This window comes from Aspergillus fijiensis (genome assembly GCF_003184825.1).
Source record: "Aspergillus fijiensis CBS 313.89 unplaced genomic scaffold BO72scaffold_4, whole genome shotgun sequence".
In the NCBI taxonomy this organism is placed as follows: Eukaryota; Fungi; Ascomycota; class Eurotiomycetes; order Eurotiales; family Aspergillaceae; genus Aspergillus; species Aspergillus fijiensis.
In genome coordinates this window covers 574495-599027 of record NW_024468980.1, presented here as the reverse complement: position 1 = coordinate 599027, position 24533 = coordinate 574495, and the positions used below count along the sequence as shown (strand labels likewise).

General features: G+C 53.0%; 7 protein-coding genes across 7 annotated transcripts; 5 read left to right on the top strand and 2 right to left on the bottom strand.

Annotated features, from left to right (window-relative positions):
* Positions 1–76: 76 nt before the first annotated feature.
* On the top strand, positions 77–3187 carry BO72DRAFT_420645 (putative ATP-dependent RNA helicase (Hrh1)). The gene is made up of 2 exons (XM_040942723.1): positions 77–2667; positions 2741–3187. The coding sequence occupies exons 1-2, from the start codon at positions 448–450 to the stop codon at positions 3071–3073; spliced, it is 2553 nt and encodes an 850-aa protein (XP_040805834.1). The 5' UTR covers positions 77–447; the 3' UTR covers positions 3074–3187.
* A 1061-nt stretch (positions 3188–4248) lies between these two features.
* On the top strand, positions 4249–6500 carry BO72DRAFT_178172 (uncharacterized protein). The gene has a single exon (XM_040939452.1). The coding sequence runs from the start codon at positions 4468–4470 to the stop codon at positions 6277–6279; it is 1812 nt and encodes a 603-aa protein (XP_040805833.1). The 5' UTR covers positions 4249–4467; the 3' UTR covers positions 6280–6500.
* An 859-nt stretch (positions 6501–7359) lies between these two features.
* BO72DRAFT_178181 (60S ribosomal protein uL16) lies at positions 7360–8911 on the bottom strand. The gene is made up of 3 exons (XM_040939453.1): positions 8616–8911; positions 8221–8396; positions 7360–8155 (listed from the first exon to the last, which is right to left on the bottom strand). The coding sequence occupies exons 1-3, from the start codon at positions 8658–8660 to the stop codon at positions 7705–7707; spliced, it is 672 nt and encodes a 223-aa protein (XP_040805832.1). The 5' UTR covers positions 8661–8911; the 3' UTR covers positions 7360–7704.
* A 66-nt stretch (positions 8912–8977) lies between these two features.
* On the bottom strand, positions 8978–9807 carry BO72DRAFT_482975 (60S ribosomal protein eL30; the record flags this gene model as incomplete). The annotated part of the gene is made up of 3 exons (XM_040947767.1): positions 8978–9403; positions 9507–9661; positions 9735–9807. The coding sequence occupies 3 exons, from the start codon at positions 9805–9807 to the stop codon at positions 9311–9313; spliced, it is 321 nt and encodes a 106-aa protein (XP_040805831.1). The 3' UTR covers positions 8978–9310.
* Positions 9808–12697: 2890 nt separating this feature from the next.
* On the top strand, positions 12698–14711 carry BO72DRAFT_465199 (uncharacterized protein; the record flags this gene model as incomplete). The annotated part of the gene is made up of 2 exons (XM_040946690.1): positions 12698–13346; positions 13405–14711. 2 exons carry the CDS (start codon positions 12698–12700, stop codon positions 14709–14711), a joined length of 1956 nt encoding a protein of 651 aa, XP_040805830.1.
* Positions 14712–16373: 1662 nt separating this feature from the next.
* Positions 16374–17264, top strand: BO72DRAFT_482973 (coatomer subunit zeta). Its single transcript, XM_040947766.1, has 2 exons — positions 16374–16792; positions 16871–17264. Exons 1-2 carry the CDS (start codon positions 16428–16430, stop codon positions 17109–17111), a joined length of 606 nt encoding a protein of 201 aa, XP_040805829.1. The 5' UTR covers positions 16374–16427; the 3' UTR covers positions 17112–17264.
* Positions 17265–17671: 407 nt separating this feature from the next.
* Positions 17672–23798, top strand: BO72DRAFT_474496 (putative DUF814 domain protein). The gene is made up of 6 exons (XM_040947270.1): positions 17672–17796; positions 17897–17965; positions 18042–19678; positions 19731–20167; positions 20357–21376; positions 22341–23798. The coding sequence occupies exons 1-6, from the start codon at positions 17764–17766 to the stop codon at positions 23648–23650; spliced, it is 4506 nt and encodes a 1501-aa protein (XP_040805828.1). The 5' UTR covers positions 17672–17763; the 3' UTR covers positions 23651–23798.
* Positions 23799–24533: the final 735 nt, after the last annotated feature.

The window sequence follows — 24533 nt, the reverse complement described above, 5'->3', positions numbered from 1 at the left end:
CCCCTAAGTAAGGATGAGCGTAAAGACCAAAACGGCACAAAACGGCACAAAGGCACCCTCAGCACATAAAACTCAGTCAAAACCATCACATATTGGATTAAGTTCTCTCTATACACACCAGTAAAACCCCCTACCCCGACCAGAAAACCGCAATTTTGCTTTTGCTTATCAGCCCAAGTCCAGCCATCCTCACCGCCAAGGGAGCTTATCGATAAGGGGCCGACCGCCGCGGTCCCCCAGCAAAAAATTTCGGGGAAAGTTTTGGGAGGAACGCTTCTCTCCTCCGCTCGGAAGTCCGCAAGAACAACAAAGCCGTCGCAATTCACACGGCATGGGGATTTGATTTGCGATTAGAATATAACTGCCATCTATCGATCTTCTACTCTTTCCAGACGCTCTCTCTATACATTTATTTGCGACATCTTTTTGGGGGGAACGAAACGCAAAATGCCCGAACGGGTCCGCACCGTCTTCGACGACGAGGACAGCGCCATCCCCGTCAGCAAAGCCTCTTCTTCCAACACGAAGCCCGAGGGCAAGGACACGCAAGCGCCTCCGGAACCTGGTCGCACGAAACGGAAGGAACCTGGGGTCGACACGGAGGAGGATGGATCGAAGAAGCAGAAGAAGAAGCAGAAGAACAAGAAGCGGAAGGTCGATGGCGGGGGTACGGGTGTGAAGGAGGAGCCGAACGGCGTGGTGATGGACGCAGATGCAGATGCAGAGAAAGCAGCGCTACGGACGAAGAAGGCCAAGAAGAAGCACGCCGGAGAGGAGGAAGCGAAGCCCGAGGACAGTGGAAAGCCACGACTCCACCACCGCAATCACAACAACACGACAAAACCGAAACACGGATCGGCCAAGAACCACACGTTCGGTCCGCTGCGCGAGAAGGCGCAGGCGCTCTACCAGCTGCGCAAGAACCTGCCGATCTTCCCCCACGCGGACGAGATCCGCGGCCACCTGCGCCGGAACGATGTGATGCTGTTGATCGGAGAGACCGGTAGCGGAAAGAGTACGCAGATCCCGCAGTTTCTGGTCACGGAGCAGTGGTGTCGGCCGGTGAAGGCGATGGTTGCGGAGACGGCGGAGGGCGGGGCGGTGGAGAAGGTGAAGGAGGTGCAGGTGGGCGGATGCATCGCCATCACCCAGCCGAGAAGGGTCGCTGCGATCTCGTTGGCGCGACGTGTCGCGGATGAGATGGGCACGCCGTTGGGGAACTCCTCCCCGGCGAGTCGGGTCGGGTACTCCGTGCGGTTTGACACGTCGACGTCGCCGAGTACGCAGGTCAAGTTCCTGACGGAGGGGATGCTGCTCCAGGAGATGCTGCATGACCCCTGGTTGACCAAGTATAGTGCCATTGTGGTGGATGAGGTGCACGAGCGCGGTATCAATGTGGATCAGGTGTTGGGGTTCTTGAGGAATATGGTATCGGGCAAGCTGGAGGGCCGCGGAGGAGTGCCCTTGAAGGTCGTGGTTATGAGTGCTACGGTTGATATGGAGACCCTCACGGGCTTTTTCCAGGAAGGGTTGCAGGCCCGATGTGCTATTGAAGGGGCTACGGAGGAGAGCAAGGTGGCAGATAGCCCATCCGAAGACAAGAAAGAGGACCAAGGCATCGCCGCGTGCCATATCAAGGGTCGTCAATTTCCAGTGAAGGTCATCTACTCGCCAGAGCCTGTCCATGATTTTATCGACGCAGCGCTCAAGGTGATCTTCAACATTCATTACAAAGAGCCTCTGCCGGGTGACATCCTGGTTTTCTTGACAGGACAGGAGACGGTGGAAGCCCTTGAGAATCTCGTGAATGAGTATGCAGTCGGGATGGACCCCGCCCTCCCTAAAATCCAGGTCCTGCCACTCTTCGCAGCCCTGCCCCAAGCGGCCCAGCAACGAGTCTTCCTTCCGGCGCCGCCTCGAACCCGCAAGATCATTTTGGCCACAAACATTGCCGAAACCTCCGTCACGGTGTCTGGCGTGCGGCATGTGGTTGATTGTGGCAAGGCGAAGGTCAAGCAATTCCGCTCGCGTCTTGGGTTGGATTCCCTGTTAGTTAAGCCGATTTCCAAGTCGGCAGCGATTCAGCGAAAGGGCCGTGCCGGTCGTGAAGCGCCCGGCTCGTGCTACCGACTCTACACAGAGAAGGACTACCTGGACTTGGATGAAACCAACACTCCGGAGATCCTCCGTTGTGATTTGAGTCAAGCGTTGCTCAACATGAAGGCTCGCGGCGTCGACGACATTATGGGATTCCCATTCCTGACGCGACCGCCACGAGAGGCATTGGAGAAGGCGTTGTTGCAGCTGCTGAGCATTGATGCCTTGGAAGAGACCGGCAAGATTAGCCCGATCGGGAAGCACATTGCCAAGCTCCCTCTCACGCCCACACTGGGTCGAGTGCTGCTGGCCGCTTCTGAGTTTGGGACGGATTGTCTGCTAGATGTCATCGATATTATATCATGTCTCAGTGTTGAGAATATCTTTCTGAATACGACCTCGGAGGAAAAGAAAGAGGAGGCGGAGGTTGCGCGACGCGATCTGTATCGGAGAGAAGGCGATCATCTCACCATGATGGCTACAGTGCAAGCTTACGCGGCCGAGAATACGGATCGGAAAGCGTGGGCTGAGAGACATCTCGTCTCCCACCGGGCCATGCAGTCTGTTATGGTATGTCTCCTCTCGTGTGATTAGTGATGCGTCCCGGGTATAGAACTTCCACTAACCATCACGCCTGCCACAGGATGTTCGCAAACAACTTACCGCGCAGTGCCGACAAGCCAAGCTTCTCCCCAACGACACGCGGGGCTCTTCTACCACCAATGACTCCTCCCCGATGTTCATTCTGAAGAGTTTCCTTCGAGGATTCGCTACGAACACGGCGCGCCTCGTACCGGATGGCAGCTATCGTACGGTGGTGGGGAACCAGACAGTGGCGATCCACCCGTCGAGTGTGTTGTTTGGCAAGAAGGTGGAGGCGATCCTGTACAACGAGTTTGTTTTTACGAACCGTAGTTACGCGCGTGGGGTGAGCGCCGTGCAGATGGATTGGGTCGGAGAAGCGTTGTCTGGGTAGGATTTCTTGGTGCTCAGTAGACTATAGGCATCTGCTTGCTTTTCCTGGTCTGCAGCCCCCCAGCCCCTGTAAATAGATAGATGGGTTGCAGCTTTCGATAGACCGACCTATTATACCCACCTTTCCAGACTACTGAAGTCGAATTTGCGTAGAAAGTGGGGTGGGACTGGGCTGCCCCCTGACAGTCAGTCAGCTTCCGCCTTGAACCATGCAGGGAAGATCAAGGATGACATGTCATTGAGATCAGAGGGCAGAGACAGCGGGTGTGGGATGATCAGCACTGGGCTGATCCTTGGTCGAGAAGGAGGGGGAGGGTGACAGGCGAATCTGAAGCGAACGCAGAGAAACATGATTGCCTGAGAGTAATTTTGGAGTACATTGGCGACGAGTTGAGGACAGATAGCGAGGGAGATGGAGATGGAGATGGAAATGGAGATGCGATGGCGGACGTCCGTCGATCATCCGATTCAGCCAAAATGAGGCCAATAGTCAAGAGTAGGGTAGATGCATAGGCCGCATTCGATCACAATAGGATTAACACTATTTTGGATTGAGGAACTCTTTTCATGTTTTCATATATGTACTCCGTACTCCGTACAGTCCTCCGTACCATAGGTGTGGATGCGATAAGGAAGTTAATGATTGTCTCTTTGTTTGATTGATTACCAGTTGACAGACAGCTGAGCTTGGAGAACAAGTCGTGCCTTCTCTATTGGGTCTGGTGACATGCACTCATCATCCGTTTCTTCTTCGTCTTCGTCTTCGTCTTCGTCTTCTTCCTTCTGCTACTTCGTCTTCCCTGTTCACTTCCCTGCTTTCTTTCTTTCTTTCATCCTTCCTTCCCTTTTTTTTTCTTCCATCTATTGTTCATTGTCGGATTATGCCACCAAATTCCGTGGCGGGGACGAGAAAGAGATCTGTCTCGGGTGGATGTCGGAGGAATACTCCACGCCATAATCTCCATTCTTATCTCATACACTCATACACATTCAACTAACCTAACCTAACCTAACCTAATCCCACGTCATCCGTAATTCATCATCAGCCCCAACCCCAACAATACACCGCTATCGGACTGATCATCTCTCATCTCCTGTTTCTTTTGCTGCCCTCCCCGTCTAGAAACCTTCTACCCCGTTTCAGATTCCACTTTTGCGACCGGCTTTTATTTTTCCATATTCTTATATACCTGGCAACCTCAGTTTTGTGGCGTCCTCCTCATTTACTCATACTTCCTAAGAATTCTCCTTCGAGCCCCCTCCGTTTGTTCGTCACGCGGGGAAGATCTGCCGCGATCGATAAAGTACCATCTTATCTCTCCTTCCCCCACGTACTCCGTACTGTACGGAGTATCCGCCTCCCCCTTCGACTCAACTACACTGCACTGCCAACTCATGGCTTTTCGTTTACCTCCTCAAGTTCCCCGCCGTCGTCCCTCATATTCGCATTCCCTACCATCTCCAGCCCTTGATATCCCTTCGCCTCTTTCGCAGCTACCGGAGCACGAATCGACAGAATGGGTGCTCTTCTCTCCAACTCAACAACCCTCCACTATCGCCCGCACCCATACTACGTCCACTGATCGCACGCCACGAACATATGCCCGCTTGAGTGATTTCGGCTCTTTTGGCACGGCAACGCGATCGGCCGTGGGTCCGGAAAGTGAGGAGGAAGAAGACGCCCTCGATGAGCCCCTGGACGATGACGGCACCGAGCTAGATAGTCTAGATGATGGGCTCCATGCCTTTCGGGCGCCATCATTAGTACACGACGACCCCGGGGCACCTGTCACACTGCCCGCTCATGACGGACTAGGTAGCTTCCAAGCCTCCAGCGAGACAGTACAACATCAACTGTGGCAACACGAGCAATTTAACCCTCATCGAAGACCCGACTTGCAGCCACGGCGGCGTTCAAGCGTACAACGTCAGCTAGATTCGATCACACGCGACGAAGAAGCAGATGTGGAGCGGGAGCGGTGGCAACGTATTGAGAAATGGCGGATGGAACAAAGTCGGGCACTTTTGAACGAGATCGAGAAGGCCACTCGAAGACGCCGTGATAGCCGTGCTAGTCGGTCCAGTGAACAAGTTGAACAACCGATTCCGCCTGCCGAGTCTTTCGAGGTGTTTCAGACTCCTGCATCTTCTTCGACAGCAGAACAGGAAACTGACAACGATGAATCTCTATGGAAACGCATCACCCGCAAGGTAATTCAAGATCTGATCGGGATCGATGATTCCTTGCTTTCTGTCCTTTTCGGGGAGTCGTTGCCATGTACCGAAGACGGAGAGATGCACACATCAGCGCGGTCGAATAGTGATTTTGACTTCAATGAGGCGATAAACCAGAAACTGGATTCCGCGTCGGACCAAAGCCCGCCATGGAAGAACAAGCTCCTGCAGCGCATTGCGCGCGAATTAGGTATACTTGTCCACCAGCTCTGTGAGCATCCCGGTGCATTCACAACCTATCTCAACCTATCCCATGATATCCCCAATCAATATGCTGGCATTCCCCTTGAACGCCTCCCCGAAGAAGACAATCAGTTATCTGCCTTAGCTGAGCCTGCGACTATGATTGAGTCAACAAACAATGCGGAATCAACCTTGTCGCCTCAGTTCACCCCCACTTTGCAGGTTCCTGATAGCCGAGAGCACGCGGCTCTATGGGGTATTGAAGACGATGACGATTTGGTCCGTGGTAGCAGCGGCTCGGCAGGCGATCCATTGTCTGAATCGGCACGTATTCAACAGGAAAGGGAATATTGGGAGCGGGAGTTAGACGTGTCGGTGGTCTTCCGCTACCTACGTAATCGCTTCAGCCAGAGACCTAATGCTACCGACTCGTTCCATAACACGTCGCACCGTCCTACGCAGGATGCCTCTCGCCGCGCCGCAATTATCCGTCAACATCATCCTCTTGTTGCGCGCGCACACGCTCGCTCCCAAGCACAGATCCGACGCCAGTCCCAATACTCTTCCCATCATTCAGGACCGACCGGGGTCTCGTCACCCGTCCTCCGCCAACGATTCCGTCGACCTAGCTCCAGCTGTGCAAGTCAAAGCGCAAAGATGTCTGCTATCTCCAGCCGTCGGACAATGACGGGCTCCAGTCGAAACTACTGGGATATTGGAGGGAGCATTGACAGCGGAAGTGCGGTTGCACCCGTTGCCGCTGGGGTTGGAGCTTGGGGAGACGTGTGATCGGGTCCCTGAGTGTGTAGTTTCTGAGTTGCACATCACATACTGCATGCTGGCCATCGAACGTATTACTATTATTGTCTCAGACCGGGAGTCTTGGCTACTATTCTTGGGTTTTCACATACCAGCACAACTTTCTGGACTATTGTCGTCTCAGTCACGAGTACATATCTAGCTATTTTTCTTCTTGGGATCATCTCATCTATTCTTCCTATTTTTCCAATTTTATCATTATCATCACCATCAGCGATTTCCTAGAGAGGGGATAGAGGCAACTCATTAAGTCATCAACGGCGAGGTCGGCAGGTGCATACTATCTAGGCGTGTGATATGGTTCGTCAGTGGTCGCAACAAGGGCACAATTCAGCGGGCGTCTGGGTTCAGGGGGGATAGAAACCATTCATATGGGTCAATAGTACGAAGACAGAGATCATTCCAACGAGGCTCATTGTCTCACTATCTGATTTCTGACAGAATGCATCCATCTTTCGGAGTCTCCGAAATGTTGCCAATAATTGACCTGACAATGTGGCTCGCAGATGTATATCGCTTGTGTATCATTACGGGAACCGCTGCTATCTCTCTTTGAATGTAGATGTCGACTAAGAACAGTGATCATCTCACATGTAATACTTCCGCATTGAATACTACTACTATGTCGCCTGTCAACGATTCGAAGATTGGGACGTTCTGGATCTACAAAAGTTGGATCAATATGTCCGTCCCCGCTTCGAACCATGATTTTACATATATGGGATCCGAGATCCTCTTAATCATGGTCGAAAACTAGAACTATGATTAGAAATGCCAGGCAAGACGACCAACTTCATACCCAGTGGCTATGCCAAGAGGATATTAATCAAGTACATAAATCGCAGCGCATATGAACAGAGTCCCAGTTGCGTGCGTGTTGGGTCTGGACCATACGGGTTGGAGTACTTGTACAGATTCTTGGATTGGTTTCATCGATCTGCTTGATCCATCGGGTATTGTACATATAGAGTGGCAGATGACGCAGGATCCGTCTATTGAGTACTAAGCTGGATTGCAAGTCAACCTTGCGGATCACGGTTTGGACTGTAACGAGAGCTGCCTCGTAAGTGTAAGACGGGGATGGAAAGCTGTCATGACGTGAGGATCCGCAGGGTGTTATCGGGGTCTACAGAGCGGAGGTATTGTCTACGTCGTGAACCACAGGTTCCGGTTCAACTCCGAGAGCGTACAGATCCAGACACCAAGCAGCTTAGGGGAAAACGGATTCTCTTTCTTTTCTTTCATGTGCCAGAAGAAGGTGGGGGGGAATCATAATGGTCTCAAAAGGGTAGTTTCCGATCACATTATAAGAAAAAAAAAAGAAAGAACACGATGTAAAATGCTAATCAACATTCTTTTTCCCCATCATCAACACTCGAACCGGCGACCAGACATCTAAGCCTGGGAGAGGTTCTCGTAGGCGTCGGGGAAACGCTTCATGTTCTCCTCGATGAGACCGTGGCCACGGAGGAACTGGACGTAGGCGCCGTCCTGCTTGAGCTTGCCCTCCTGGCGGAGCTGGACGTAGTCCTCGCGGCGGACGGGGGTGAAGCCCCAGTTCTTGGAGACGATGATCTTCTGGCGACCGGGGAACTTGTACATGGAGCGGCGGAGGGCCTCGATGGCGGTGGCGCGGTTGGAGTCGCGGGTGCGGACGGACAGAATGATCTGGCCGATGTTGACACGGGCGACGGTACCCTGGGGCTTACCGAAGGCACCACGCATACCGGTCTGGAGACGATCGGCTCCGGCGCAGGACAACATCTTGTTGATACGGATGACGTGGAAGGGGTGGACGCGGACGCGGAGGTGGAAACCTTCCTTACCGGCGATCTTCACGAGGTACCTATTTTCGTTTGCGTTAGTCTGGGCTCGGTGGACGATGGTGTTCAAGTTGGGGCGACGACATACTTGTTGGCGCAAATACGGGCGGCTTCGAGGGCCTCGGAGGACAGCTGCTCGTACTCGTTGGAGACGAGGTGAACGCAGAGGGGGAAGTCATCGACGTTGGCCTTCTTACGTCCCAGATCGAAGATACGGATCTTGGGGTCGGGAACACCACGGTTGAACCGGGACTTAGGGTAGGGCTGTATGAGAAGGCGCGATGTTAGTTCTTGTTGTTATACCCTTTTCCTCCCTTGTTTGGATTGATATGCGAATCCATCGCGATATCCTCCTTCTGCCTCGACACGGTTGTCTTGTCCATCCATCCTTCCTCGTTCTCCACCCCACACAACTGAGGCATCCGTCCTCACGCACAAACACACACACACAAAACCAATATCCCGGACGCAATCTCAACGCACCTTGTTCTTGCAGTAGCGGTAACATCTCGCGGGACGGCGGGCCATTTTGACGGTTGGGAAGTTGGCTTCCTTGGGGGTGGGTTGTCGAGAAAGGTGGTGTCGGGAGGTCCAAAGGGAGAAAAGGAAAAAGGTCTTCTCGCGGGCGGGCAGGAGAACTTTCGACGTTGATTTCCAAGCAATCCGTCCGCCCGCTACCGAGTGGCGCAGCCCTAAACCCTAGCATCTCCGCCAATCACCGCCCGCGCTGGCCCATGACGGCATTTGTCAGAGTCGGAGACATTCTGACCAGTTGTCGCCTGCATGGAATACAGGATCAAGGAGATCTTTTGATTTCTAATGAAGGAGGCGTTGAAAATGATGGTGTCATTTTGAGTCAGAACGAGGAGTTTTTGGTGTGTTGTAAATGTTGAGTCACAAGCCTTGTTTCTTGGCATTTGGCTGGTGACCGCATGCAGAGGATGGACGGAGTCCGTGCCGCTTGATACGCCTACGCTCTTACAAACTGGTAGTAAGATTCTGGTCCATTCTTGGCCTTTTCCTACGCGGCATGCTATTGCCTGTGCACATCAAGTTCGGTGGAAAGGATTTTCTTTTCTTGTCATTATCTAAAGCATGTCATAACGAGTGTCGCATCTTCACGACATTCAACACATTCAGACATAACATGAAAGTCATTGGCATGATCCTTGCTGCACCTACTGGCTGGAGAGGATGTCGGAGTCACCAGCGTCGAGAATGGTCATGGTGCTGGTGCGGAAGAGCTTACCGCAAGCAGTACCAAGCTCGATCTATAAGCGAAAAGTCAGTCCACCTGCTTCGAACGGTGACAGTGTCGTCATGTCATATTGCGACCACTGCACGACGACAATTGTATCGACAAGTGCTACTCACGTTGTTACCAGAGAAGTGGTGAACGGGGGTCTTGGCAAGCATGGCGTAGTACTCGAGCTCACTCTTGCGGAGGGGGGGAGTGTTGGCAGCGATGATGACCAGCTTGGCCTTGCCGGAGCGGAGGGTCTTGATGGTGGACTTGTAGCCGAGGGTGACTTTTGAGGTGACAACAGTTAGCGATTGTCATGGATATCAATATCTCAAGGAATCCGAGTTCTTGCAACATACCCTTTCCGGACTTCATAACAAGCGCAAGGCGCGAGTTGATGGTGTCACCGGTCTTCTTGCTCTTGGGGGCCATCGTTACGCTGTCGAAGACTAAACTTCTGCGTGATCAATTTTGAATCAGCAAAGGTTCGCTCGGGATATTTTTTTTTCAAGCCAAGCGCTAGAATGAACAACCGCAATCGACCAAAAGCCAGATAAAACTGGCAATGGTCAAGAGCGAGTCGTCACTCAGCCATGGCTTTTGGTGAGAAACCACATACCTAAAGGTTGAATGTGGTTTTGTTGTAAAGAGAGTGCGCTCCGGCCTTGTCTTGGGATGGGGATAGAATCGAAAAAGCCTGTTACCGCTCTTTTTTTGTGGGTTCGACAAATCGCGGATCCCACTTCTTCCGTTCCGGCACCAATGACTAAATACACGTGACCATCTGGCACCGTCGGTATCGTGTCGGGCCAGCGGCACGTGATCCCGTTCCCCAAAGTTGGGCCTGGCCGTGGAATAGCCGACGGAACGTCCAACTAAGCCTGGTGTTATCTCCCAGCAGCCTTCTTTGGTGCCCGGTTCCAGCAATCGTTTAGGCATGGATTTTGCCCTGCTACCAAACTTCCTTCAAGATCCGTACCGAAGTAGTTCCGACATGGTTGATGTCGATATGTGTTCGGCTTGTGTGTCTTTTCAGTACCCCGGGGCCTGTGTGAATCTGCCCGCTTGTACGGAGTATATGCACTTCGCGCGTGAGCTATAGCCATGTTGCATATGCCATGAGAGATTGGGACGGGTTCAACTTCTACATATGTAACACAAGACAAACTAGAACAATACGAGATATATGACAGTTGAAGTAAATGTAAGGTGAAAGCATGCCTCAAGTATTCATTGCATAAAAATATTGGCTAGGACGTAGTGAGCTTGAAGTCTGCTTGTCGAGCTGAGTACTGGCATTGACTTCAATTTTGAGAACGTCACGCAAGTAACTACTGGCTCCGAGCATACCTTCCCGTGGTATCGTCGACTCAGCCGCCAAGGTACAAGATCGTACTCGTAAGCGCTCCTTGACCCAGGAGGCAGTGGTTATTTATACTGTGGCTGATGTCATTAACCGAACTATTGACGCCGTTGGCGCTATTTGTGAACCGCGGTATCCTGCAGCAAGCAAATATGGGTTCCAGATCGATGTTGAATCTAAAGAAGTTAGTGCAGAAATGTAAGAACACATGCAGTGCTGCTTGAACAATCGGAGCATACAAGGCAGGGTTCTGTCCTCTCAATCAAGCAGCCACTGCGAAACGGGTTAGAAGTTTTCTTGAAACCGCAACTGGTCATGGTCCAATTGAAGCCTTTTGGGCTGTAACATAGATAATTGGAGGACGCTCATTTCTCGTTAGCGGGAAGTAGGTGGTCATGCCATCACAGAGGGCTGGCAGGCGTCAAAACTCAGGGGTTGAGTTGATCGCACTTGGAAGCAGTTCCGGTCATGGGAGATTGAATATGCGTAATTAGATAGCGGAGAGTAGGTTCCCTGGTGCTAACAGTGCTCATTCATGGATGGACCCTCGGATTGTGCGAGGGTGCGGATAGTATACAATGGGTTGCCTAGGCAGTCAGTTGACGGGATATACTACGGAATAGCACCAGGTCCTTTCTTCACGCGCAAGATGGCTTGTTTCTACCGCCTTGCTGGCTGACATCGCATCATATATCGTATCGTGGGATAGCCTTACAGCAATGCACAGCCGGAAGTGTAACGCAGACGTGGCGCAGTTGTCGGCATTTTTGGATTTCCTCCGCCCCCTGACAAGCGGGGATTCATGATTGGGTGGCAGTCGTGAGACGGCCAGACCCTGGCCGCAGCAAGGAAATCGAGGGGAGGATGAAGGGAGAGAGGGGTGAATCGAGAGTGGCTGCTATCTTTGTCGTTGCCATGTGTCGATTGGGTTCGTGTTGTTGTCGTCCAGTTGAGAAAAGTTGGTTGGTTAGTTGGTTGGTTGGGGAATCCGTGTTGTTAAGGTTGCTGCTATCGTTGATCCGCATTCGGGCACTATGTCCATTAGGAGCGGACATTCTCTCCACCTTATTGTAGCCCAGCGGAGACGGATGAGGTGAAAAGAAATGAGAGTTTGATTAATTTATGTCATGGCAGATTCTCCAGGCTTAACAAAGACTTCTTTGCGTGGGAGAATGAGCACTGGAAGAAGAGCGACTGACTTCATAATGGGATTATTGTGCTCATGGGGAAGAATCCCCAGGCCAACATAACCCGAAATTACCATAATTACCGGCCAAACATGGGCAGACAGTGGTCATATACGGTAACAATCGAACAATCGTGCCCATCACCCACCCAGAAAGATAGACCAAGACGGACGGACAGAGACGGCCAGACAGCCGTAGACAGACAGATTGATTGATTGATTGTATTGCATGCAATTCTCAATTCTCAGATTGATTATTAGTTACTTCCTCTCCCCTCCTCCCAGATCATTTTATTTCCCTCAAACACTCTCTCCATGCTGATCGCTCCTAATCCCTAACTTTCTTCTCCCCCTATATCCACCCGGCTTACATCCGCGCAACGGTTTCCTCTTTCTCTATCCTTGCGTGGTTTGTTCTTGTACTTGAACGCACCGCACCGTCTTTTTTTTTTTTTTTTTTTTTTTTTTTTTTTTTTTTTCCCCCCCCCCCCCCCCTTCTCCGTTGCCCGCCCGCCATTCGAACCCGACCCTTCCCCCCACCGAGATAGTTACCTAGTGCGCCCACTGTTTTGACCGCTACTACAACTGTGACTCGGCCTTTCCATTCCTTAAATTAATTTCCCGGCTGTTTCACAGCACTACTCTTTTCCCTCCAAATCTCCAGAGGCACTTTTTTCCTCCTACCTTCCCCCTTATCTGAATTGCCTCGCATTTTTGGCCTCCCAACCCGTCGCTTTCGGTCAATTTGTCATTGTCCGATTGAATAGGTCAACATGTCCGCGACGCCTCGCAAGCCCAGTATTCCGGGCAGTGCCAGTGCCACCAAATCTTCGACCACTGAAAACCAGGCAGTCAATGGAACACCTTCTAGAACCCATTCTCGCTCTCCTAGCACTACAACAAATGGCCTCACTCGTTCTCCTTCCCTGCGCTCGTCTACGCCCGTCTCTGCGCGCGCTGCAGCCCGGAAGCCAGGCCGCTCCAACCTCAGCACGTCAAGTGCCCCAAAGATCTCACCAAGTCCCTCCGACGAGGAGGCACGAGCTCAGAATGCGGCACTTATTGACGACCTGAAGGAACAGTTGCAGAAGGCCGAAACGGCCTCGGAACAATATCAGAAGCAATTAGGTGTCCTCCAAATGCGACTCGACGAGGCAATTAGCGAGCAAGGCAAATTAGAAGACCAGGCGCACGAGAAGGACAGCAAGCTCGATGCGCTCAACGGCGAAATCCGGGACCATGTGCGCCAAATTCGCGATATGGAGCAGGCCCATGAACAAGAGCGGAATGCCATGCTGCAGGAGAAGGAGCAACAAGCAAGCCGGGAAGAGGAGATGCAGGCGACTATTCAGCGCCTGAAGGAGTCGTTGGCTCAGAAAGAGCGGATCAACTCTGATGCAGACAAGAACATGTCTCGCTCATGTAAGAGATATTCCTGATTCTTTCTCGCCCCATTTGACATTTCCTGACATTTTCATAGCGAGTTTCCGTAATCGGTCGTCTCCCGATCTCGACGGACAGTTTGCGCCCTCTTCTCAGATCGAGCGGAGCCCCTCGCGAAACAACTCGAACTTGCTGCTGCAGAAGGATAAGCTGATCGAATCCCTTAGACTCGAATTGGCCGAGTCTCAGATTAAGCTTGTGGAGATGGAGAACCAAGGCGGCGGCCGACAGCGGGAACTCGAGAAGGAGCTTCTGGAAGCTCGCATGGCCAACGCTCGCTTGATGGAGGACAATGAGAGTTACCAGTTGCTTCTGAGTGAGCGAACCTTGAATGGCGATTTTACAAAGGGTGATTTCATGCGTGAAGTCCATCCTGACACTGCAGACGAGACCAAGGACGCGGGCAGCGGTTTGGGTTCGCTGGCTGATGAGCTTGAGTCTGTAGATGCAAGAGCTGAAACGGACAACACGCGCAAGCTCGAGGCCGAAGTCAAGGCGCTCAAGGACCAGAACAAGGCCTTGACTCTGTACATCGAGCGGATCATCAGCCGCCTCCTGCAGCATGACGGGTTCGAGACTATACTCGACAAGAATGAGAACGATCCGCCCGCCAAGCGACTTCCTGTTGGGCACAACAAGGATCTGCCTCCCACTCCTATGGAGAAAGAGGATCCTTCCTCGCAGACCTTCCTCCAGCGGGCTAAATCGGTTGTCGCGGGCGGACCGAATTCCAACGTTCCTCGTCCTCAGACCCAGCCCCGGTCACGCCCCACCAGCTATATGCCACCTCCGACCAGTGTGCCCACCGCCCACGAAAACCCGGAGACGGCCCCTAGCATCCCTCTGCGTGCCCAGTCAATTCGGGGTCACCGCCGGACTAGATCCGAGCAAACTGATGTCAATGTTGCAGCAGTCGTTGGACAGATGTATCGGGGCCGGAACTCGGGTGGCCCTATCAGCCCTACCTTGATGGGTCCTGGGTCACGCCAGAGCGCTTTCTCTAACGCAAGCTACATGTCCAGCATGAGTGCTAGCCGTGCGCCTTCGCTTTCAAGCCAGCCGGAGCATAGTCGCTTGAGCAGCTCAGATAGTATCACTAGCGACCATGCCGCGGAGACCGCTTCCACGGGCGCTACCTCCAGCTCCCCGCGCTCCAGCAACGGCATGACTAACTACACGGGCGCCGTGATGACGCAGAACAAGTTGCGTCCGTTGCGTCTCGTCAGCGAAACCACGAGACTGGCAGAGGAGGAGGAGGCTGCTCGGAAGAAGGCCAACCGCGGAAGCTGGATTCCTTGGTTCAACCGCCCGCCTACCAGCGGCGAAAGCCAATCTCCTATCTGATTGAACTGATGCCCTGGCAATCTCAGGCCCGAGTACCTACCTCATGATCAAGTCGAAAGACCCGATTGCATGAGGAAACATCAGTATCTCTTCATTAATACTTCTGACCTGCTCGCTTGCCTTATTTTCCAGTTTTTCTACCTGCCTGACCTTTCTGGGATACTTTTCCGGCAGTCACCATCTTACTGTCTCCCGCCCTTACCTCATTTCTTTTGGTGTTGATCATCATCATGGTGTTCGAGTTGGTTATGGGCCCAGCTTGCTCTCAGTTCATGATGGCAAGTCTGGCGCTTTTCGCAACCCAACCCCGCTTTCTGAAAGAGAAGATGCTTTGTTTTACTTTTCTCTGCTATTGGTTATGTGATAGACGACCCACACACCCTTTTGAACCGGAATGATGTGATGAATGCCCTGGCTATATGGGAAATTGTCTTTAAGGTCACTCGCTTCTTCAACACTATTGTATACTGGGATGGCCAACGAAATTCACCCTACCATTATTGAATCATGCCCCTCATTGTTTTGATGAACATACTTACATACAATTGCGCTTATATACATTCCCTATCGCGAGTGGAATGGACGTGCTTTACGAGGCCCCGCTTGTTCTCCCTTTTCTGATGTGCTTAGCACTTGGCGCTTCAATTCTTGTACTATAGAGTAGATAGGAACTCAGTTTTATGACATTCTGTCTTCAGCTATAGCCCATGTGTGTCCACTTTGCGTTCCCTTGCCAACACGATAGACTTATACCTGCGACAGAACACACGTTCATACTCGAAGCTTTCGAGGTAGGTTAGGTCACTCTAACATACCCTGATGTCGGATCATTGCATTCGAGGCGATATTATGGGCAATCTGAGGCTTCGCATTCTGACGGTTGCCTGCAGTCCATGTCAGGACAAACGCCTTAGTGGTAGCTTACGCTGGGCTGCGGAAACACGTGCACAAAGCCGGGGTAACGCATAAAAAAGATGCTCCAATAACTGCCAACTTGCCTCTGCCACTTACTTTCCAACCAACTACAGCTCGTGGACCTCTGCAGCTCTGACAGTAGATTATCGGTTGACTGAGAATCTGATTCTATGTCATAGGTATCTATCCCGTTGGCAAGATCATAACGGACTTTGCCAGCACGGATCTATTCCCGTTTCCAGACCAAAGTTATCGACGGGAAACTAACACAGAACCTTGATTTTGAGATAAAAGTGATCTTCGATGCTCAGGAAGGCGTACTCAAGTTCGAAAGCACCAGCCAGGGCCAGACGATCGGTGAAATAAGTGTTCGATCCCAGACTGTGAAATCCTACTGAGAAAAAGGGCCTTCCCTCGCTAGCTGTCTGGTAAGCCTCTTCAGCTTTAAGATGGTGCCTCTTGGAGGACGGCGAAGACATAAATTGAGGTGAAAGGTACCGAGCTGCTCATCATCAGGAGTGACTTAGCCTCCTAACTATATTCCATAGAGCTTGTAAAATCTTCAACTATGATGACAAAAAGCCCTCAGAAAGCTATTTGTATATGTTGGTGAATGAAGATGAAATCGAGATCCTGCATGAGCCGTTGCTTCATTGTATAGTGTAGGCCGGAGAAACATTGACGCGGCGGCCGGATTGCGGCCAGCTTGTAAATAGTAGTACGGAGATGTAAGTCCTATCGGAGCAGTCACCACTCACCCCAATCCTCGAAACCAGTCGTTCTCTGGTCCATTCGCCCACCATGCCCGGCTCTCTGTCCTTGTTCTCCGTCAATGCCGTCCTTCTCATGTCGGCCGACGACGGGTCCCGCATCTTCGCCAAGTACTACTCCCCTCCTCACCCCCCGGCCGGCACTGCCCCCAACTCGACCGATTATCCCGGAGCGAACCCCTATCCCACCTTGAAGGAGCAGAAGGCCTTCGAGCAGGGCCTCCTCGAGAAGACGAACAAGCAGACCAGCGATGTGATCCTCTACGACAACCGGATCGTGGTGTTCAAGATGGAGAGCGACGTGATGCTCTACGTGGTTGGCAGCGCCGATGAGAACGAAGTCCTGCTCTACAACGTTGTCCTGTCTCTGCGGGATGCTCTCGGGATCTTATTCAAGTACGTTTCCCCCTTCAAACATCATTTCCCCACGGGCCATTGAGCGGTGACTAACACGGCACTTTTCTTGGTCTGCAGGGGTGCCACCGACAAGCGCACAATCGTCGAGAACTACGACCTGGTCGCCCTGGCCATCGACGAGATCATCGACGACGGTATCATCCTCGAAACGGACCCCGTGCTGATCGCCTCGCGCGTGAGCCGCGCCCCCGCCCCCGATGCGCCCAACTTGAAGAGCATCGATTTGTCGGAACAGGGTCTGCTCAATGCGTGGGAGCTGGGCAAGCGCCGTCTGGCGGAGGGTCTGCGGCAGATGTAAAAACGGGGGCGACCAGAGTGATGTACTGGTGTTTTGATACTCATGCATGAGGACGTGATTCTGTCGGCTTCTTTTCTAATGTGTCTTGTTTATGTTCTCTGGCTGGTCCTGGCGTTGTATTGATCCGCATGATATACTTTTTTTTTTTTTTTTACAATGTTCTTCTCGAAAGAGATATCGTTGTTTTTGATGAAACCTCTGTTTTGCGGGGATTTGACTTATTATAGATACTCCTATAAATGTTCTTTTCGCGTGAGTGAATAATGCGAGCGCTTGATTGCGGTAATGGGAGCTGAGGGTGGACGAATTCCTGGCCAAAGTTACTGAAATAGAATAAAATGCTTAATGTGCAAAAGGTGCCATTGCCCTAATTAGAATATAGCACCGAGTGAAGCAGATGAGTACGCGCACGTGCAGAGTTCATTGAGAAGATAACGTTCGAATACAATGGAAAAGCGATACAAACCATACCTAGGTAGGCGAGATCCAGCCCCGCATACGTCACGCCCGCTCTCTCCGCCGTCCGAGAGGGACAATTTTCAGCAAGCACTCTTTGGACTTATCGAATCACTTTCTTTCCCTCCTCCCTCAGCCTGAGCGCACCACTAATTAACAGATTCTGGGGGACCAATCAATACACTAATACCCCAAGATGAAGCAAAGATTCTCTTCGTTGGATGTCAAGGTCTGTTGTGTTCTGTTCTCACCTTTTTGAGTTTGCACCCTCTCTTTCCCTCGGACCAACTCCCACCCACGTATCTGACCGATGTACTGTACTTGTGTAGGTCATCACCCAGGAACTCGCCTCGGAACTCATCAACCTACGAGTGTCGAACATCTACGATCTTTCCTCGGTAAGCTTTTCCCCCTGCAACCTAACTCTAGGATCCCAGCTTCAATCCATCTAATTCTTTGTCCCACCAAAAAAAGAGAATCTTCCTCTTCAAACTCGCCAAACCCGACCACCGCAAACAGCTCGTCGTCGACTCGGGCTTCCGCTGCCATGTGACGCAGTACTCGCGCGCGACGGCCTCGGCGCCGTCGCCGTTCGTCACGCGCCTGCGCAAGTACCTGAAGTCGCGGCGCGTGACGGCCGTCCAGCAGCTCGGCACGGACCGCGTCATCGACTTTGCCTTCAGCGACGGCCAGTACCACCTGTTCCTCGAGTTCTTTGCGGGCGGCAACATCATCCTCACCGACCGGGAGTACACCATCCTCGCGCTGTTCCGGCAGGTCGCGGCGGGCGACGGGCAGGAGGAGGAGACTCGCGTCGGGATGCGGTACGCGATCGACAACAAGCAGAATTACCACGGGGTGCCGGCCATCACGACGCAGCGGGTGCGGGAGACGGTGGAGAAGGCGAGGGAGCTGTTTGCGGCGGAAGGGGGCAGTAATGCCGCGCCGAAGAAGTCCCGCAAGAAGAATACGGATGTGCTGCGCAAGGCGCTGTCGCAGGGGTTCCCCGAGTATCCGCCGCTGTTGCTGGATCATGCTTTTGCGGTGAGGGGGTTGGATCCGGCGACGCCGTTGGAGGAGGTTTTGAGCGATGGTGGGGATGGGGATTTGTTGGGACGGGTGGTCGAGGTGTTGGAGGTGGCGAAGGGGGAGACGGATAGATTGTCCGTTGGGCAGGGGCATCCTGGGTATATTGTTGCGAAGGAGGATACGAGGCCCAAGGCGAAGGGGGCTGCGGATGAGAAGGAGGGGGAGGATGACGGGGACGCCTCGAGCAAGAAGCCGCCGGCGCTCCTGTATGAGGATTTCCATCCGTTTAAGCCGCGCCAGTTTGAGGGCAAGCCCGGCGTCACGATCTTGGAGTTTGAGAACTTCAACAAGACCGTCGATGAGTATTTCTCTTCCATCGAGTCGCAGAAGCTGGAGTCGCGGCTCACGGAGCGTGAGGAGGCCGCGAAGAGGAAGTTGGATGCTGTCCGGCAGGAGCATGCGAAGAGGATCGGTGCCCTGCAGGAGGTCCAGGGCTTGCATATCCGGAAGGCGGCCGCTATCGAGGACAATGTCTACCGTGTGCAGGAGGCCATGGATGCGGTCAATGGTCTGATTGCGCAAGGCATGGACTGGGTGGAAATCGCACGCCTGATCGAGATGGAACAGAGCCGAGGTAACCCCGTTGCGAGGATTATCAAGTTGCCTCTCAAGCTTCATGAGAACACAATCACGTTGGTTCTGGGAGAGGCTGGCGATGAGGAGCAAGGTGACGGCGAGGAGCTCTTTTCGGATGACGAAGACGAGTCCGAGTCGGAGGATGAGAAGGAGGAAGATGAGAATTTTGAGAAGAGGGCCGATGTGTTGGTGGTTGACATCGATCTTGGGCTCTCCCCATGGGCGAATGCGACCCAATACTACGAGCAGAAGAAACAGGCCGCTGTGAAGGAACAGCGGACGACGCAATCCTCTGCCAAGGCGCTCAAGAGCCACGAGAAGAAAGTCACGCAGGATCTCAAACGGAACCTGAAGCAAGAGAAGCAGGTTCTTCGCCCGGCTAGAAAGCTTTTCTGGTTCGAGAAGTTCCTCTTCTTCGTCTCTTCTGAGGGATACCTGGTTCTCGGGTAAGTATTTTTTCCCCAGACATCTTGAATTATCTATTCTGACTAGGACTAGTGGCCGTGATGCTATGCAGAGCGAGATGCTATACCGGCGGTACCTCAAGAAAGGCGATGTCTTCGTGCATGCAGACCTTCAAGGTGCTACGCCGATGATCGTCAAGAACAGAGCGGGCACGCCCAACGCGCCCATCCCCCCGAGCACACTCTCTCAAGCTGGAAATCTATGTGTTGCTACATCGAATGCTTGGGATTCCAAGGCAATCATGTCCGCTTACTGGGTCAATGCCAGCCAAGTCTCCAAAACCGCTGAGGTGGGTGGTCTTGTCCCTACTGGCGAGTTCGTCATCAAGGGCGAGAAGAATTTCCTGGCCCCCTCCCAGCTTGTCCTAGGATTCGCGGTCATGTTCCAGGTTAGCAAAGAGAGTCTACGGAACCACAAGCTACGCCAGTTCGACGAGCCTGCGGCTGCGGAGCCGATCGCCGAGGAAGGCGGTGCTCCCGCCGCAGCAGCGGAAGGCAAAGAGCCTGTTGAAGAGAAATCCGAGACGGCGGAAGCTGATCAACCTGAGAACCCCGATGAACCAGAGGAGCAGGAGCAGGTCTCAGACTCGGATGAAGAAGCTGAGGAAGATAAGGCTATTACAGAGAGAAACCCGCTCCAACGGGGACTGTCTGAGCCAGCTCAAGCGGAAGCCGGCAACTCTAACGATGCTCATGACAGTCCGTCGGATGACGAAAATGCCGAGGAGGGAGAGCGGGAGGAGCAGTCCCCTCAAAAGGAGACGACAGCTGCGAATGAGACTCTGCCGGAAGAAAGCTTGGCCTCCTCTCAAGATCAGGGCAAGCGACAGCTTTCCGCTCGAGAACGTCGTCTTCTCAGAAAAGGACAGCCACTCGACTCCCAGGAAACCACGCCCAAGGAAGCCGACGAGAGCGCAAAGAAGCCGGGGTCGAACGGCGCACCGGCCAAACCTACAAACACCAAGCAAGCGGGCTCTACACGGGGCAAGAAGGGCAAGGCAAAGAAGGCTGCGGCTAAGTATGCAGACCAGGACGAAGACGAGCGGGAGCTGGCACTCCGCTTGCTGGGCGTGAATAGCGAGAAGGCCGCCAAGGCCGCCGCAGAGGCTGAAGCCAAAGCCAAGCGTGAGCAGGAAGCTGAGGCTCAGAAGAAGCGTCGCAGAGCCCAGCATGAGCGAGCAGCGGAGGCCGAGCGCAAACGACAGGCTCTCTTCGAAGGGGGTGCTGACGACTACGATGAGGAGACGGCCGCCGCGGAAGCTGCGGATCTCGAATGGATTCCTGCCATGATCGGAACGCCTCATCCTGACGATGACATCCTCGCGGCCATCCCGGTGTGCGCTCCCTGGGCTGCCCTGAGTCGGTACAAATACAAGATCAAGTTGCAGCCCGGTACCGTGAAGAAGGGAAAGGCTGTCAAGGAGATCATTGGACGATGGGTCGCCGAAACGACGACTGGCAAGGTCAAGAAGGAGCATGCCGAGGACGCTGGCATTAATCGGGCAGCAGCCGAGAAGCTCCGCGAGCGTGAAGGCGAGTTGATCAAGGGGTGGAAGGATACTGAGATCATTAACTCAGTCCCTGTGGGCAAGGTACGCATCATGACTGGTGCAGGGGCCAGCGGAGGTGATAAGGGCAAAGGGAAAGGTGGTGGTGGTGGCGGCGGCGGAAACAAAGGAGGTAAAGGAGGAAAGAAGAAATAGGTTTTGAGCGATTAATCCTCGACCATTCGATTCCCTTCAGAGATGAACAAATGCTCGGATGACATGATCTCCATGCGCACAGATACGGAACTAGGACCGTGCACTCCTCCATAGTGACTAGAAACCAAACTCTGTTATAGAACAATCCCTGGACATTTCCTTGTTACTATGACTGTCTCCTTTCTTTTGACATGCTCAGAGAGCACTTCGATCACTCAATGCCTTCGTCTATCAGGTTCGATGATATCAATTTCTTATGTTGCATAGATGATTCGTGTGGATTACAGTTGATATGGATGTGCCGCCCAGTCCATGGCTCATCTTGTTGTAACACCAATGACGTGCCCATACGGAGAAACAAGCATTGGCGGGGTTGGACCCATCTTGTGGCAAATTAAAAGATGATAATATAAGGCTGGGCTAGGAGTAAGATGATATCAGAATAATCGAATGTCAGACTAGAATGACTGCAAGTTGGCTGATTAGAAGAGGGAGAAACCGGACCAGGCCTGGATGCCTGCGCTTAGTCACCAGGAAGCCGACGTCATCGCGAATTTTTTTTGGCGCGAAAGTTTCTCTCGAGTCATCGAGAAATGACATTAGACTGCGCTGTTACCTAGCAGCCAGACAGTCCCTCGGGCCGAATCAGTCCAGTGGGGAAAGGAGCCAGGAGAAATTGGATCCAATCTGACATATGTGAAAGAGTGAACGAATAATCTTGCACCCTTGTGACTCTTTACCCCCCCCCACTTGGAGAATTTTTGTCGACCATATTGACCCAACCCCGCGACTAGCCTATTCTTTCTCCCTTATGGTCTCGGATATCAATTGATATCCCTCTTGTCGGTTCAAAGTGGTGTTGTTCCTCTCTCGTCTTCTCGCTGGCGGATTCCCGCGCAGCTTTGTCCGGTTCGCTTCTTCTTCCTCTTCTACCACCACAGCCACTATGTCTCCCAAGCTAGACACGCGGATCGTGTCGGTTCGCCGACTCAACGAGGAAGGTCCTGGTGAGCGGTCTCTCGCGCAATGGTGGGCCGATGAATGCAACAACAACACCCCCGAAGCGGCTGCGATCGAAGAAGCCGCACAGCTTCTGCAGACGAGCGACATCCCCGTCGCATTCCCCACAGAGACAGTGTATGGATTAGGGGCCGATGCCACTCGTAGTGACGCCGTGCAGGGGATCTACAAGGCCAAGCAGAGGCCATCCGACAACCCGTTAATTATCCACGTGGATTCCCTTGGCATGTTGGAGCGCATCCTCAACCCCGTCCATCACAGTCCCACGCGGGTCACGAGCACCGCTCAGAACAAGCTCCCCGCCATCTACGACTCGGTCATATCCCGCTTCTGGCCCGGTCCTCTCACGATCCTCGTTCCGAACCCCTCCGGATCCCCCCTTGCGAACGAAGTCACCTCGAACCTCACTACCTTCGGCGTCCGGATGCCATCGTCGCCGCTGGCCCGTTTGTTGATCCATGTCGCAGACCGACCACTCGCGGCCCCCTCGGCCAACGCCTCCACGAAACCGTCCCCGACAGCCGCAGAGCACGTACACCATGATTTGCAAGGCCGCATCGAGCTCATCCTCGACGGGGGCCCTTGTGGAGTCGGAGTCGAAAGCACAGTCATCGACGGGCTCTCGGATCCCCCGGCGATCCTCCGTCCCGGGGGCATCGGCATCGAGGAGTTGCGACAATGCCCGGGATGGGAGAATGTGCAGGTCGGCTACCACGACGGCACGCTCGATGTGAAAGAGGTGCCCCGTGCGCCGGGCATGAAGTACCGACACTACTCCCCCAAAGCTCGGGTGGTTCTTTTCGAGCCCGAATCCACCGACGAGGGCATCCGAAACCACATCCGCAAGGACCTGGAAGACTCGGCGGTCGGCGCGCATAGCATCGGGGTGGTGCGTACGCGCAACTGGAAGCAGGGGCTGGGACTCGTCTCGGAGGAGGAGATCCAGAGCGGCGTGAAACCCGTCGAAAGCTTGATGGAGAATCTGGTCTCGTTCCCTGTCCCCGTTGAGGACAAGATCAAGGCTTGTGTGGTGACGAAACAGACCTTCGACTGCCATCTCGGCCCGGACATCAAGTCGATCGCCCAGGGGCTGTTCTCGGCGCTGCGGGCAATGGATGAAGTAGAGGTGGATGTCATCTACGTCGAGGGGGTGCCTGATCAGCAAGGTGACCTGGCCGCGGCGGTGATGAACCGGCTGCGGAAAGCCGCAGGAGCCGAGCTTCGGGTCTGATTTATGACGAGTGGAGTTATTTTTTTCTTCTTTTCATACCTTTAGCTTTGTTTTTAATCTTGGCATCTATTTCTGGGCGGTCATTTTTGGAGATCGTTAGACGGGCATAAATTCTAGATACGATTCGTTATGAACAATTTCGGTTTTTATTTTTTTTCAAAATCATTTCTTAGCTAAGCTGAGGGTGCATGTGGGTTGCAGGGCTACTGAGTATAGAGTTGATGATCTCTCAGCTCTTACTTATGCTGTGTCTTGAACAAAGAGTTTCGTAAGCCTTGAAAGGTTTGATCTGATAACTCTAAATATGCAGATCAGTACGCAATTTTCAGGGATTTGGGGCTTGGGGTGGGTCGGGTGGGTTGAGAGAGCATGAAATCCGGGGAAACATACGCGTACTGTACACGCACGAAGTCGATGTCCTAAAACATTCGTAGCAACAGCATTTGACAAGAGACCTGACTGACTGTTATTTCTCTCTTCGTTAGCATACCCCGTCAGACTCCGTGATGTTGCTGATGATCACGAGTCCACAGGAGCGGTTGGGCGTCTGTGAATGCAAGCTGAGGCACGGTTGGGGGTGAGAATTGCCCAGGACGGGGACCCACGACAATCGAAAACTAAGTTTCCATTACTGCATTGTAGTCATCCTAGAGTTCCATTTCCTAGGAGATTACCTTTGCGTCTGTCTGATTACTTACCCGGTAATCGATGGCGGCTGGTTTCTCAAACCTCACGAACCATCTTGAACCCGCGCATTAGCACGGGATGGAGCCGTCAGGAGAGTCAGTCTTTGGATAAGAATGATGGAGAACGACGTTAACTGTACCACTCAGATACTTCGAGCACAAAGTAATATCCATGGCGAAATTCCGAGGCCACAGCT

Excerpts from the sequence above, each read along its gene's own strand:
- BO72DRAFT_482973 (XM_040947766.1), top strand. The coding sequence starts at position 16,428 with ATGCCCGGCTCTCTGTCCTTGTTCTCCGTCAATGCCGTCCTTCTCATG. Across the intron at positions 16,793-16,870 it reads GCTCTCGGGATCTTATTCAA|GGGTGCCACCGACAAGCGCA; the intron begins GTACGTTTCCCC and ends CTTGGTCTGCAG.
- BO72DRAFT_178172 (XM_040939452.1), top strand. The coding sequence starts at position 4,468 with ATGGCTTTTCGTTTACCTCCTCAAGTTCCCCGCCGTCGTCCCTCATAT.
- BO72DRAFT_474496 (XM_040947270.1), top strand. The coding sequence starts at position 17,764 with ATGAAGCAAAGATTCTCTTCGTTGGATGTCAAG. Across the intron at positions 17,797-17,896 it reads TCTCTTCGTTGGATGTCAAG|GTCATCACCCAGGAACTCGC; the intron begins GTCTGTTGTGTT and ends GTACTTGTGTAG. Across the intron at positions 19,679-19,730 it reads GAGGGATACCTGGTTCTCGG|TGGCCGTGATGCTATGCAGA; the intron begins GTAAGTATTTTT and ends GACTAGGACTAG.
- BO72DRAFT_178181 (XM_040939453.1), bottom strand. The coding sequence starts at position 8,660 with ATGGCCCGCCGTCCCGCGAGATGTTACCGCTACTGCAAGAACAAG. Across the intron at positions 8,397-8,615 it reads ACCGCTACTGCAAGAACAAG|CCCTACCCTAAGTCCCGGTT; the intron begins GTGCGTTGAGAT and ends CTTCTCATACAG. Across the intron at positions 8,156-8,220 it reads GCCCGTATTTGCGCCAACAA|GTACCTCGTGAAGATCGCCG; the intron begins GTATGTCGTCGC and ends AAACGAAAATAG.
- BO72DRAFT_420645 (XM_040942723.1), top strand. The coding sequence starts at position 448 with ATGCCCGAACGGGTCCGCACCGTCTTCGACGACGAGGACAGCGCCATC. Across the intron at positions 2,668-2,740 it reads GGGCCATGCAGTCTGTTATG|GATGTTCGCAAACAACTTAC; the intron begins GTATGTCTCCTC and ends CGCCTGCCACAG.